The 15783-nt window shown below is 38.7% G+C and overlaps 1 protein-coding gene across 3 annotated transcripts in view; it reads left to right on the top strand.

Moving 5' to 3' along the window:
- The first annotated feature begins 27 nt into the window (after nucleotides 1-27).
- The window catches only part of LOC126261048 (nurim homolog), a 75344-nt gene continuing 59588 nt past the window's right edge, over nucleotides 28-15783 (top strand). For all 3 annotated transcript variants that reach the window (XR_007546679.1, XM_049958505.1, XM_049958506.1), the window contains exons 1-2: nucleotides 28-273; nucleotides 8379-8560. Coding sequence is in view for 2 of the 3 variants with exons in the window: in XM_049958505.1 (XP_049814462.1) it covers nucleotides 147-273; nucleotides 8379-8560 (309 nt within the window). In the remaining variant the exon portion in view is untranslated. The remainder of the gene's footprint in view (nucleotides 274-8378; nucleotides 8561-15783) is intronic.

Here is a 15783-nt window from a genome sequence, read left to right as displayed (position 1 = left end):
TTTTGCGAAGTGTATGTACTTTACTGTACCTCTCATTGGCATGTTTATTTTGGTTATACCAGGGTAGCTTGGGCGTGTAGACCTCCTGGGAAGCGAAATTCATGCCCGTTAAATATCACAGTCAGAGTGCTCTTTAACCCAGAAAAATGAAACTGAGAGACGTTTTTCATGTCAGTTTTTCCCTGGTTTGTTTCTTGTTTAGTGCAGTAACATTCATCCAGCTGATATTTTTCTTGTCCCACTTACCGAAGGATGAAGAGAGTCATTTAAAAGGTACTATAGTGTTTTAGAATTTCGAATTTTTCGTTCTGTTTAAAACCGGTCGATGGTGGAGCATTTGCGTAAGAGTTATTAGTAAAAATGAAGTTTTGTAAATAATGTAAAATTCTCAGAGTTGTTAAAGGCATTGATTAGAAAGCGCAGAAGTTTTACAGCTACTACGGAAAATTCAATTTCTAGCACATATAAGGAGCTCATCACCTACTTCATCTATATGTAAACTAATGCCTTGATTCTGTTACTCAGCCTTGTGTCGTAGTGTTTTCTATCAGTATTTTGCATTATTGTTCTCTCTGTTTACTGATCTCAGCACTGTTATTTGCGTGCGTCATCATTTTAAATTGCCACTTCTCGTTTTTTTTTCCCCCCCTTGAGGTTTCATTTACAGTTACCCTCATCTCTTGCTACCCCTCCTATCCCTTTTCCTTAATATTGTTCAGTTTGCTTTTTTTTGTTTCGGTTAAATATTGTTATTATTATTAATTTAAGTTCAGCAACCAGTAACACATCCTTGTTTGGATCATCCTGAAATTTTATTCTTTGCAGTGAGTCCTATGTTACATTGTTAATCATTTCTTGTGCATTTTGTGTTTCTTAAAACTAACATTTGCCTTACAAAGGGAGACTCTGGTAGCATCTAAAGCTACATCTCCATAATCCCAGTACTGGCTAATGTGATTGAATCTGTAGTGGTAAAAAAAAAAAACAAAAAAAAAAACCAACAACTTAAGTATCATGTTTTGAATCCTCTTTTTTGACACAGCATAAGTTATGGAAGACCAAGTCCATGGAAATGAAGTCCTGCACTTAATTACATACATAAGTCATACTTGTGAACTAAATTCACTGTTCTACACTACAATAAGGTAGAATGTTATCTTATTAAGGAAAGTGCCTTGGTAGCCACTGAATTTTTCATGTACAGTTAACCGACAATAGATTGTTAGTACAAGGAGCTGTCATGTGAAGAGAGCTCGCAGCATGGTGTGCCACAAGGATCTGTATAAAGACTTCCTTTTTCTTGAGTTTTGTAACCAACCAAAGCTTAAATGAACATACTCTACAGTTTGCACATGTTCTCAAGTGGTAAGAATGACTTTCAGGCAGCAGCTGGGCTTGAATGTGGTAGTAGACCCTCTTCAAATGTTGTTTGTGATGAAAGACTAATCTATAGCATAGCTCGGAGTCTAGGTTAGTTTGAAAGGTGATTTTTGATTGTGAGTAGCAGAAGCCAATTAATGTGACTGCCAGATAATGAGGCAAGCAGTGGTTAATGTAAATATATGAAAATAAATGAAATAAAGATAATTACATGTAGCTTCAGTGACACTGCATAATTGAGTGTGACAAGAGTTGGTAAGCTTATGAGTTCTTCATTGACTGTAAATTAACTTAGAAAGAGCACATTGTAGATGTGGCATCAAGTTTTCGTGGAGCCCTCTACCTCTTGAGGAAACTAAAAAGCATAATAAGAGGTAATGCTGTGGTAAAAGTCTACTACAAATTATTTCATGGCAGTGTCAGCTGCTACTGAGAGACTACTATGCAGACAACAGAAACATGCTATTATTACAGAAAAAAGCAATAACAATCATTACTTCTATGGGGAAAACTGATCACTGTAAAGTTGTGTTTACTAAATATTAAGTGTCGATTGTTTTCAGCCAATATATGTTCCTCTGCCTACCTATTCAAAAAGCGTTGCATGCAGTGCACTTGCCTGTGAGATGGGGAGTTGAGCCAAACCATGATTGAATCTGTGCATCAGATTGACTGTGTCTGATCCACCTGAGTGTGGTTTTTGGGTGGTTTTAGATGCTCATGTAGGCAAAAGCTGGGGTGGTTCCCAATTTCTGCTCAGAAAAAGCAGTTAATCACACAGAACAATGTTTACACAATTCGCAGACAGGTGGTGCATATGACTTCCCTAAGCAACTGACAACTGTGGTGACAGGAAGGGTCCCAGTAGCAAAGTTAGAGTAAATTTGCCAAACCTAGAGTACATCTGCTCCCTAATACATGGGGTTAACACTAAGAAGTTGGAGTGTGCTCATTTGCCTCATTCAAGTGAATTTCAACTAGTAAGAGAGAGAAAGTTCACAACACTAAGTATAAGTACAATGTAGATGGGTCAAGATGTTGATCTATGAAGACACAAGATGGATTTCTACAGGTGACACTGACAATGTTCAGTGTACTATGAAGCAGTGCTCAGTCGCTGGCAATGGAATTTTTTAAACAATGGTTTTGTGTAAGCTAAGAAGAGCATTCATTTTATGCTTTGGATTTTTCCCCCTGGTGACAGAACAGTGACTCTCAGACTTGCCATTCAGTGCTAGAATACTAACAGCAACACTTTTATTGTATTCTGAATATTATTATAGTAGGCCTATGCATTTTATTGTTGTATGATCTTGTAGTTTGATATAGTCCTCATGTTATCCAGCCAGGTCTGACTGGTCAGTAAAGTAGAACTAGTAATGGACATAATAATAAATGATTTGTGATAACTTTTCCATCTTTTCACAGTTCATAAAAGTACATTTTCTTTTGGCAGTTCCTGTCTATATCCTGAAGTTTAAATAATAATTGTGGACACTATAAACATAACTGCATTATTAAATGTGCATGCCTAAAACTTAAAGAGTGTCCTTCCCAACCATTTTTTAAAATTCCAACAGACCTACAAAATCCATTCGATATAAGTAAAGTTAAAACTACAGAAATCCGGAAAAGGATTGCCCTATATAGCAGCTATCCCTCTCTAGTATTTTCTTTTTTTCAGTCAGTCTTCTGATCGATTTGATATGGCCCACCACAACTTCCTCTCATGTGCCAACCTCTTTATCTCGGAGTAACATTTACAACTAACATTTTTAATTATTTTCTGAATGTACTCCAGTTTACTATTTAAGTTCCATGTAGTACCGTGGATGTTATTCCCTGAAGTTCCATTTTCTAGTCAGCGTGTCCCACATATTTCTTTCCTCACCTGTTCTGTGTAGAACCCTCCCATTTTTTATCTTGTACTTAATGTACAGCATCCATCTGTAACATCTCATCCCAAACACACTCTTTTCTTTTCTTGTTTTTCCAGAGTTCATGAATCATTCCCATGTAAAGCTGTACACCTTACGTATATTCTCAGAATTTTGATCCTCAAATTAAGGTGTATATTTGATACTAGTAGACTTGTTTTGGAAAGGAAAACCCTATTTACCTGTACTAGTGTTTGTCGTATATCCCCCTTGCTTTGTCTGACATTCATTATTTTACTTCCATGCTAGACAAAGTCCTTCATTTCATTCCCAAATCTGATGTTAGGTTTATTGCTAATCTCATTTGTGTTTCTTTGGTTTGCTGTGAATCCATATTCTGTTCTCATTAGACTGTTCATTCCATCCAACACGTGCTTTGTTCTCAATTTCATTGAAGATAACCATGCCATCAGCACATGTTGTCATTGATAGCTTTTCATCTTGAATTTTAATCCCACTGCTAAACCTTTCTTTTATTTCCATCACGGCTTTTTCAGTGTACAGATGACACAGTAGGAGAGAAAGACTGCATCCCTACCTTGCATTCTTTTTAATCTGAGCACTTCTTTTTTTGTCTTCCATTATTATTGTTTCCTCTTTGTACTTGTAAAGATTTTCATGTGTTTTAAACCTATTGTTATGAGAATTCAAACCTCTTGCACCCTTTTGTAGTATCAAACACTTTTTCTAGGTCGACAAACCCTATGAAAGTGTTTTTTCTTATTTTTTAAGCCTATCCTTCATTATCAAGCACTCTTAATGATGATTCCATAGCCTTTAGTTTTATCAAAAGTTATTTTGGCACTGCTATAAGCTGAATCTGTCCTTTTGACAACCATTTCCTTTTTTTATACATGAAAAGTATTCATAGTTGCGAATATGGACAACCATCGGCTGTATAACGGAATGATGACAATGAAAATTTGTTCCGAACTGGGACTCAGACGCTGATTTTCCGTTTATTGTGAGCAGTACCCTTACCATTTTGTCAAGGGGCTTTTTACTGTATGAGTACCAAACTCTGTAGTATTAATGCCCAGTGTATGGGGTGCCTGATTTCTATGCATCACAATGCTACCGCCCAGTCCAAATATGGCCACCAGGTGCCATGACCAGTCATCATGGTACATAATCTCACACACCTGACTACCTAGTCACAGTGCACTTGTTGACTTGTCAACATGAGCTTGGACAAAAGGATCAGAGCATGACTGGTGAAGATCTATTATCAAAACAACAGTAATGCTGCAGCTGCACTTCAGAGAATATCCCTGGCTGAAAGGATTACAGAAGGGTCCTCTTTCTCCACCTGCTGTGCGGAGTATGATGAAGAAGTTTGAATCAACTGGACAACTGAGGGTCGCTCCGGGAAGAGGTTGATGAATGGTTGCACTACAGGTGGTTGATGAAAAGTTGCTATGGCAGATAATGTTGCTTGCAGTTTGCGATCGTCAGTGCGCATTCTGTGTCACAACAGTTGAATATCCTGTGGTCCACTGTATGGAAGGTGCTTTAAATCATTCTCAAATGGTCTCCCTACAAGGTCAATATCACACAGCAGCTTGCACCACAGGATGCACAACGATGTGTTGACTTCACCCTCCACTTTGTTGCAAGGATTGAAGTTGATGAAGGCTGGTCCTGGACCGTCCTATGGACAGATGAAACTAATTTTTGGTTGGTTGGTTGTTTTGGGGAAGGAGACCAGACAGCGTGGTCATCGGTCTCATCGGATTAGGGAAGGATGGGGAAGGAAGTCGGCTGTGCCCTTTCAGAGGAACCATCCCGGCATTTGCCTGGAGTGATTTAGGGAAATCATGGAAAACCTAAATCAGGATGGCCGGACGCGGGATTGAACCGTCGTCCTCCCGAATGCGAGTCCAGTGTCTAACCACTGCGCCACCTCGCTCGGTAACTAATTTTTCTATGACGGATGAGGTGAACACACGGAATTGCCGAGTGCGGGATCTACACCTCCAGTCACTGTGCATGAAGATCCTCTGTATGGTGAACATGCCACCATATGGTGTGGCTTCACGGCTACATTCATCATTGGCCCATTCTTTTTTTAACAGATTGGCACTCAAGGACCAAAGATGTGCTATGTGACCAGCCAGCGTTACTGCAATATGCTTTTCCAGCATGTCGTACTCACCCTACAGGAGAGGCACAATGAACTCGACAATTTTCATGCAAGATGCGGCCCCACCACACATTGCTTAAGAAGTTCACCTGTTTCTCCGAACACATTTGGAAACTATTGAATTTTCAGTTGATCATTTCCAAATGCTTGGCCGGCATGATCATCTGATCTCACTCCCTGTGATTTCTGTTTGTGGGGCTACCTGAAGGATAGTGTTTACGAGGGGAACATTCACACACGTGCTGATCTGAAGCACAGTATGTCATGAGAGGAAGTCAGCATACCTATGGACATGCTTCATTCTGCTGTGCAGAATGCAACCCTGCACTTTCAGATTCTTCTGGACACTGATGGGCACCATATTAAGCCCCTTTTGCAGCAGTAATGGTAACAGTGTTTCAATTAAACTGATTCTGCATTATTTCTCTTCCCCTTGTCCTTGGCATTAATGCTGCCAAGTTTGGTACTTGAATGGTAATTAGTTTCCGTGTTATAACATGTTAAATAGGGAAAGGCATGTCCGAAGGACTTTGCGTTACAATTTGGAATGACAAAGGCACTGCAATATTGTATTTCCTTTTAGCATTCTTCACATTTTTCCTGTGTCCATTTTGCTTTGGCTCTCTTGTAGTCCCTGTTGATCTCACTCCTAACTGATTTATATTACTGTGTTCCTGTCTTTTCCTGAAAATTTTTATATTTCTTTCTTTCACCAGTCAGTTGCAGTATTTCTTCTGTTAGCCATGATTTCTTCACACTTACCTTGCAACTACATGTGTCTGTAGTGTTCTGATATGCCCTATGATTATAAGATGTTCATCTTCCCTAATGTTTTGAGCTTCCCATTCAGTGCCCCCCCCCCCCAATCTCTCTCTCCTCTCTCCCCCCCTCCCCCACCCCATCTCTCTCATCATCTTCCATCTTTTGCTTATAAAGTTGACATGTATACTGTTGTTGGTGTTAGTACACTGTTGATTCTAACAGGAACCAGAAACTAGGCTTAAGAAATTTTCATAGGATTTGTTGGCCTAGAAAAACTGTTCAATAAGGTAAAATGATGCAAGAATGAGAACTGACTCATTGCCCTATCTTCCTGTTCATTACAAATCCTACTCCCCTAACACCATTATCATTTGCTGTTGATATTACCCTATATTCATCGGCCCAAAAGTTCTTATCTATTTTCCATTTCACTTCACTCACTCTTACCTTTGCATTTTCCTTTCAGGATTTTCTAGATTCCCTGTCACGTTCATATTTCTGACATTACATGCACTAATTCTTGGATGTTACACTTCCATTTGTTCTTCAGTTTTACTGTTAGTCTATCTCCCCCCCCCCCCCCCCCTCCCTTTTCCCATCTGGAGACCCTAATGAGTGGTTGATCCAGATTTTGCCAGTGGAGAGATCACCATGATGCTTTTTCAGTTACAGGCCACACTTCCTATGGATACACATAATCTGTCCTTAATTCAGTGGTTTCTGTTTCCTTCTGCATCTTCATGCTGTTGATCATTGCTGATTATTCTGACTATAGGGGCAGTTTCTCACTTAAGGACACAAGTATGCCTTGAACTTCTCTCTGCTTGTCAATCATTTTGACAAGGCCAGTGGCAGAATGAGGGTGAGTCTGTACACCAGAAATCTTTAGCTGCCATTGCTGATAATTTTTATTCAAAACCTAAGCAATGACTGGGATTAAATCTGGGACCTAGGACATTTGATCAGTAATCAAAGATGCTATCCCAAGAACACAGTGACGAGCTTCTTATAGACAGAGAATTCCAACACATGGGTCATGGCCTTGAATCATCCACACCCATATTTCAGGACAGCACTAATGATAGTGACATTCTCCATAGAAACAGTCACAGGCTGGTTAATGTTGAACAGAGAACTGCAGTGAGATGACCATGGCAGAAACCTGGAAGGTGACAAAGGATGTAGGTGTAAATACTGTCAACATTAGAACCAAACATGCAAAATAAAAGACTACGAAACACACTGCTGGGTACACAAGTGGTTATTTCCTGTGCAACTCCCATGGCTGCTGTCATTGTTATGAGGTATACTATGATGTCAATGATAAGCCAGTTGAATGATGAACTCTCAGCCCCAAGTAGATGTTTTTATCCCTCATGTAACTTGGCATCAATCTTTAAATGGTTTTGCAACCACTTAATAAGTGCTGACTCTATTGCAAAAGCAGATAAAGTTTGGGCATGAATACATGTAAATACAGAATTTTCACTCTTGCATATAGTAAAACAGCCAGAATAATCATTTCTTGGCACATGCTGGGAAATATCCCAACTAGTGATCCCAAAATGAGACAGGAGACACCGACATCTTAAGAAAAGGTGAAGTCAAGGACCTCACAATACATAAGACTTTGCAACCAATATGCCTACAAATTATCTTTGGTAAAGCAGAAGAAAGAGTTCTCTCTGACCAACTCGTAGGCAACTTAGTTGGTTTTCGAAAGGGAAGCCAAAAGATGATACAATTAACAAAGCAGTAAGTCTCTTATCAGCATCAAAGGAGGGTTGAGGTTATGGGAGCCCTTACTGGGCATAATGATACATATTTAACAATCCCTCATAGTTATTGCTCTCTGAGAGACCAAAAAATATGAAAATTCTAAATTTTTTTGTAGAATACAAATCAAAGTAGTGAAAATGCTCATAATATGAAGGCATTATTATTACTATTATCATTATTACTACTATTGTTATTTTTTTTCTTTTCTCAGTCATTATGTCTGTTCAAAAATGGAAAGTGATCTCTACTGTTGTTATTATTATTATTATGATTATTATTATTAAGTAACAATTATTAATGCATAGGATTTCATTTTCATAACACTTTATACCTAGCAAATTAATTCCTATTTTAAACAAGCATTTTTTCTCTTGCAGATGACATACGTGGTTTTGAGGATGCCATATGGCCTTTGCTGGTTGATTTAGCATTACTTTATTTGTTTGTTTTGCAACATTCTGTAATGGCAGAACCAGATGTAAAAGATTTTTTTTTGTCTCATGGTGCTTCAGTGATCCAGCGAAGCATTTATGTTCTTCTGTCATCTGTGGTTCTGCAGGTAAGTTTTAGCATAGTATTTCGTGTAAAGAAGAGTTTGAGTGGATTGGTCATGTAATCTATGTCGTTTGACATTCTGACTTAGACAGTGTTCTTAAATCTGTAATGAAAAGTGTACCCAGAATGATACTACAATCAAATAAAGCTAGAAGAACGTGATACATACAGATACAGAAAATCTCATAAACTAAAGCTTCAACAACCAGAAACTTTATGTTGTATAAAATTGTAAAGGGTTGGACAAAATTAAATCATTAAAAACTTTAAATTTGAAAGTCATTCAGGGCTGCAGATTGAGAAAAAGTCAGCAGGTCATGATAAAAAGGAAATAATCTATGGCATGCTAGCAACAGACTGCAGTTGCTGCTGTTTTGTGTTGAATCCATTCTTATCACTCCTGTCTCTTCATATTGGAATTATGCATTATTTCCTCTTATGATACCTTGCTTTTAAATACCAATAACATTTAATCTGATGTAAATGAAAAGTATCCCAATAACAAAATGAAAATTAGAGGTACAATACAACACATGAAAGACCATAACTAGAACAAGAAGCAGGACTCATGGAAAAATAAAATATTAACGGTGTTCAGTCTCAAGTCATTGGGACTTGGGATTCATATTTCAAGAGCAAAAGAATAAGCAAGGAGAAGTGTAATAGTGCAAAACAGTTGTGCAAGCAGCAGAAAGAAAAGGAACTATAGATGTGGTTGTAGCAGTTTGCTGTAAGAGTTGTTCATAACAAAAAATTTCGTCAATAGTTTAAAACCTAAAGTACTAGTAATGACTTGTAGGCAGCCCATAAATCAAAGGTTAGATCCAGTAAAGTATAAGTAGCAGAAGGGATAGAAAATAAATAAATAAAAATGTACTATTAGAGATAGTAAAAATAGTTCTTTTACAATACACCTAGTGCAAATTAAATTTTGCAGTATTGAAGTCAAATATTTTGTGGACCACCAAATTATAAAATAGTTTTTCATTTGGTGACTATAGTGCAAGATCTTTAATTTTTTGTTATTTTTGTATTACCCAAAAATTGCAGGTCCCCAGCGTCACCATGCAGTAGAGATATTTTTGTATTTTAAAGGTTAAAGAAGGAGAAAGACACTTCCTTTTGAAAAAAACTGCAGTCATAAACTATGTTTTATTTAGAAAATTTGTTTACCTACATTTGTTATATTTCCTCCATTGTACAACTGCCAACTGATGCTCATAAATTCTAACATTGAATCCTTTCATATATCACAAAATCTGTAACCCAACCCCCCGCATTAGGGAACCAAAATAGGTAATTTGATAAACCTGTTATTCTACTTTGCTATTGTTTTGTGTCCTACCACTGCTAACCTTAGCAGCCTAACACTAACTATACTTGGAATAGCACTGTAATAGTCATTACATTGTGAATGTCATGTTGTGGTGGCAGTCTTTTTGTGTTTGAAAATGAGTGGTGAAGTAGTTATAGGACCCAAATGGTTGATACATGTGACTCTGCAGAAGAGGGCTCTGCTCCACATAGAGAAGACATTGTGTTACTTCTACATTTGTAGGTGCTTGGTTCAAAACACTATCAAATGTAGTACCGCTACTGTGTTTGGAAGATGGATCATTTACCTTCTACATTGCTCCTTTCTCCAGAGCTGTCCCTGTGGTGTGCAGTTTGCACCCTGCATTCCCTTCCCTTATCAACAAAAGTATTACAAATAGTTTCCTGAAACAAAGTGCTCACTAAAAGCCTACAAACTACTCATTGGTAATATTTAAATACTTTAGGGTTATAGGAGACCGCTCACTGAAAAGCAGCAGCATTTTGTCGCCAACAGGCACACAAAAAAAGAAACACCCTATGTGGTGTCAGCTAGACTGACAGTGCCAATGCTATTTTGCAGTGGGTGGACTGGTTGTGGTAGGGGTAGTTTCAGGTGGGTTGATTAGAGGGAAAGGGAAGTGGGAGGCAGGGAGAGGGACTGGGTGTGAGTGGCTCACAGCTTGGAGGGAAGTGGCTGGTTGCTCGCTAGGAATGTTGAAGGCAGTTGAGCAGGTATGTAGGCTGAAACAATTGTATCAGCTGATGGGAAGAGGCACACTCTGAAGGCGACATGGGAACATGAATGGGTGGGGGGGGGGGGGGGGGGTTGACAGGGTGGAAGAAGGGTCAACTGTTGGGTGGATTACCTGAGATTGAGGCCAGGATGATTACAGGAGCAGAGGATGTGTTGTAAGAATAACTACTATCTGCATAGTTAGGAGAGATTGGTAGTAGAGGGAAGGATTCAGGAAAAATCAGGTTTGAAGCAGCCATTGAAATTTAGCCTTTTCTGTTTAGTTGCGTGTTGTGCCACCATGTGGTCAGCTTTGTTCTTGACAACATTTTGGTGGTGGCCATTCACCATGGTGGACAGCTGGTCAGTAGTGACACCAACATAAAATACTGCTTTCACAAGTGTCCCAGCCTCTGATGGATTAGGATAATCCTGTGACAGGACTGGAGTAGGAAGTGCTGGGTGAGTGTTGGGCAGGGCTTGCGCTTTGGTCTTCCACATGGGTAGGATCCCTGTGGCAAGGCAGTGGGAGTGGCATACAGATGGATTAGTATGTCATGTAGGTTGGATGGGTGACATAACACCACTTTAGGAGGGGTAGGAATGATCTTGAGTAGGACACCCTCATTTCAGGGCAAGATGAGAAGTAATCAAAGCCATGGTTAAGTTGTTCCAGTGGGGGGGGGGGGAGGGGGGCGAGGATGAGGCATGGATAATATGTTTGTGGACGAGGTTCAAGGGTATTACCTGTTTGTGAAGGCCTCCAGGACACTGTACAAGGGAGTTCTTGTCCCTACAGACACGTCGTCCACAGTTGGCTGGGCTGTACAGTCCGAGGGACTTGCTGTGGAAGGGATGGCTGCTGTCAAAATGCAAGTACTATTGGTGCTTAGTGGGTTTAACGTGGACAGAGGTGTGGATGGAGCCATCAGAGAGTTGGAGATCAATGTCCAGGCAGGTGGGGCATTGGGTAGAGGAGGACCAGGTAAAATGAATGGTAGAAAAGGTTTTGGCGTTGTGAAGGAATGTGGATAGGGTGTCTTAGCTCTCAGTCCTGATCCTGAAAATATCATCAGTGAACTTGAACCAGACTAGGGGTTGGGAGTTTTGGGAGGATAGGAAGGTTTCCTCTAGGTGGCCCATAAACAGGTTGACTTGGTGGTGCCACAATTTGTTTGTAGACCTTCCCTTCAAAGGAAAACTAATTGTGAGTCAGGATGTTGCTGGTAAGCTGTATAAGGAAATAAGTTTTGGGTTTGGATGTGGACATATGTTGGCATCAACAGCAGTGAGTAGGGGTCTAGGAGGTAAAGGGGTGGGGATGGTTGAAAGTCAGTGAAGGAACTGGTTAGTACCTTTGATGTGGGATGATAGGTTTCAGGCAGTTGGTTGGAGTTGATGGTCCTGAAGAGCAGAAATTCTTTTAGTGGGAGCACAGTAGCCAGCTATATTGGGGCATCCAAGATTGTTGGGTTTGTGGATTTTGGAGAGCTGGTAAAATGTGGGTGTGCAGGGTGTTGTTGGAGTGAGCAATGGTTTGCGGGAAAGAAGCTGGCAACTGGTACTGTCCCAACAGATTCAGATCAGGTGAGACTGGTTTGGTGGCAAAGACAATGTGAATTCACTGTCATGCTCTTAAAATCACTGTACTGTGATTCTGACCTTCTGACAGACATTTATCCTGCTGGAAGACGCTATCACTGACAGGAGACACACAAGGTAAGAAGAGATGCGGGTGGCCCACAGTAATGTTCACTTAGTCCACAGTTACCATGATGTTGTTGATTACTTCCACGGGTCCTACAGAAGCCCAGGCGAGTGTCACCCACTGCTTCCACTGCCCTGCTTTCATGGTGTGATATATGTTTTTGAGCAGACAATTACTTGGATGAAAGCATATCCCTGTGCAACCATCAGCTTGGTTTAGTAAGAAATTTGACTGTCTGACCAGGTGACGCATTTCCTCTGATACACAGTCAATTGTCAGTGATCTAGTGCTTATTGGAGTCATAACTGACATTGTTGGATTAACATGGGAACACACAGGGGTCATCTGCTGTAAAGCCCCATGTTGAACAGTGTGCACTGAACCTTATGATTCCCACTTGAGCAAGGTACTCTCTCTTTCTGTAGATGCTCATAACAGTAACACACAAACAGCCAACAAAGTTCATCGTTTCAGAGGTACATGTTCTGAGGCAATCAGCACTATGTCAAAGTCACTTCTACATCTAAATTTAGATCTCTGTACATACTTCACAAGTCACTGTATAGTGTGTAGCGGAGAGTACCTTGAACCACTACTAGTCATTACTCTGTCCGCAACTTGTGGACTAGTGGCTAGTGTTGTTGCCTCTGGATCATGGAGTCCCAGGTTTGATTCATGTCTGGGTCAGGTATTTTCTCTGCCTAGGGACTGGATGTTTGTGTTGTCCTGATTATTCAATCATCATTCAGGAATATGGCATGACTGGACCATTAAAAGATTGGGAATTTGTAAGGGTACTGATAACCATGCCGTTGAGAACTCCACAAACCAAAATAATCACCATCATTGTCATTTCCTTTCCTGTTCCACTTGCAAATAGAGTGAGTGAAAAATTACTTTCTGTATGTCTCTGTATGAACCCTAATTTTCATTGGTGACAGTAGAATTGTTCTGCAGTCATCTTAAAATGCCAGTTCTCTAAAATATTCTCAGTAGTGTTCCATGAAAAGAATTTTCTGTACATGGATCATGAAGCACCTCCATAATATTCACATGCTGATCAAACCTACGAGAAACAAATCTAACAGCTGGCTGCAGAATTGCTTTGATGTCTTCCTTTAATCCAACTGGTGGTGATCCCAAACACTTGAGCAGTGCTCAAGAATGGGACCCACTACTGCTCCATATTGGTCTCCTTTACAGATGAACCACACTTTCCTAAAATTCTTCCAGTGAACTGAAGTCAGCTGTTCGCCTTCCATAATTCTGTCCTTACAAGCTCATGCCATTTCATATCACTTTGCAACATTGTCTCTGGATGTTTAATTGAAATCTGCATTACATACATTTTTCTACATTTAGGCCAAGCTATCATTCTTTACAACAACCAGAAATTCAGCCTAAGTCATTTTGTATCCTTTTACAATCTCTCAACAACAACACCTTCCCATACGCCACAGCATCATCAGCAAACAGTCACAGATTACTGCTCACCCTGTCTGTAAGAGCATTTATGTACATAGAGAATAAGAGTGGTTCTATCACACTTCCCTGAGGCACACCTGATGATATTCTTGTCTCGCATGAACATCCACTGTCAGGGAGGGCAATGTACTGGATCTGTTACTTAAGTAGTCTTCAAGCCACTCACTTGTATGGGAACCTGTTCTGTATGTCCATACCTTCATTAACAGTTGGAAGTTGGGCACCTTGTCAAATGTTGTTCCCATCCAAAGTGAGAATATCAGTGTGTCATTTTATTCATTATTATGCAATCTTATTTCTTCAGTTCAGCTTGTGTATTTCCTCATTTTTTCTCCTCTCTAGCACTTCCTTTAATTACTCTCCATAACCCATTATTCAGTTTCTCCATTGCTTCAGAATCAGCATACCCTGTTCATTACACTTTCTATCACATTAAACCCAAGATGAGAACAACATTCTTCATTACTCTGATGTTTGTATATCACTTCACTTTTTAAGTTATTTAAATTATAGGACCATTTGGAGAAAATGTTATAAATGATAATGGTAATAGACTTATTGATATCTGTGAACAAAATTAATTGAAAATATTAAATGGCTTTTATCAACATAAAGAAATACATAAATACACATGGCATAAAGATACATTGAATCAAAAATCAATAATAGACTATATTATAATTAAACAGCAAACGAGGATAAAAATACATGACATAAGAGTATATAGAGGGGTAACTCTTAGCGATCATTATTTGGTAAATTCCAAATGTTTATTCCCCTTCAGAGGAAAAAGCACTGAAGAAAATCGAAATTGTCCTATAGAAAATATACAAACAGAAATCAAAATTCCTAAATATAATTTGAATAGTTTTGAGAATGAAAGCACAATATTTTTATATCAAAAGAGATTAGATGAAAAACTGGTAGAAACAGAGTTTGATAATACAGAAGATCAATATCATTGTATTGTAAATAAACTACATGAAGCCGCCAAGGAAGCTTTAGGAGAAACAGAAGAAACACGTACAAACCATCCATTATACTACTGGAATGAAGAAATTAAAAAGGAAGTGAAATTAAAGAAAGAAAAATATTTAAAATGGTTAAATATCAGAAATCTTCAAGATAAAATAGAGCTTAATGCACAACAAGCGAAAATCCGGAAAAAGGTTGCAGAAGCAAAAAACAAAGTTTGGGAACAGTCATGTCAAAAAATTGAATCCTATATTGGTGGTAAAAGAAACACAGAAGCATGGAAAACTATAAAAAATTTAAGAAGGAATTCCATAGAAACAACACATATTAAATATATTACTCATGACACTTGGGAAAAATATTTTAAAAGTTTATTAACAGAAAACAGGGAAGAATACTTGGGAAACCCTGAATATAATGAAATGATAGATCTACAAGCAGAGAATTACATCCGTTTGGAAATAGAGACAGTAAAAACTGCAATAAAATCTTTAAAGAATGGAAGGGCTACAGGCATTGGAGGTATTCCTGCAGAATTATTAAAATTAGGAACAAAGAAATTAATGGAATTGTTAAGAAACCTTTTCGAAAGATGTTTAAATGGGGAAGATGTCCCAAATGATTTGAAAGTAGGATATATTTCAGTGATACATAAAAAAGGAGCGAAAGATGAGTGTAAAAATTATAGGGGAATAACAGTGACCAATACCTTCAGTAGATTATATGGAAGAATTATTAAATATTTGTTAGAACAAGAATACAAAGAAAAGGAGGCTGAAGAACAAGCAGGTTTTAGAGCTGGAAGATCAACAATTGATCATATCTTTTGCCTACAACAAATTACTGAAAAAAAATGGTTCGGGCACAACCTATACATTTAGTATTCATAGATATAGAAAAAGCCTATGATAGTGTGCCTTTATCCAGTTTATGGAAAGCTTTTATATCAATAGGAATAAATCCAAGAATAATTAAAGCAATTCAAAATTTATATAAAAATTCTATTTCA

Source organism: Schistocerca nitens, chromosome 1 (genome assembly GCF_023898315.1).
Source record: "Schistocerca nitens isolate TAMUIC-IGC-003100 chromosome 1, iqSchNite1.1, whole genome shotgun sequence".
Lineage (NCBI taxonomy): Eukaryota > Metazoa > Arthropoda > Insecta > Orthoptera > Acrididae > Schistocerca > Schistocerca nitens.
This window is presented reverse-complemented; position numbering and strand designations above follow the sequence as displayed.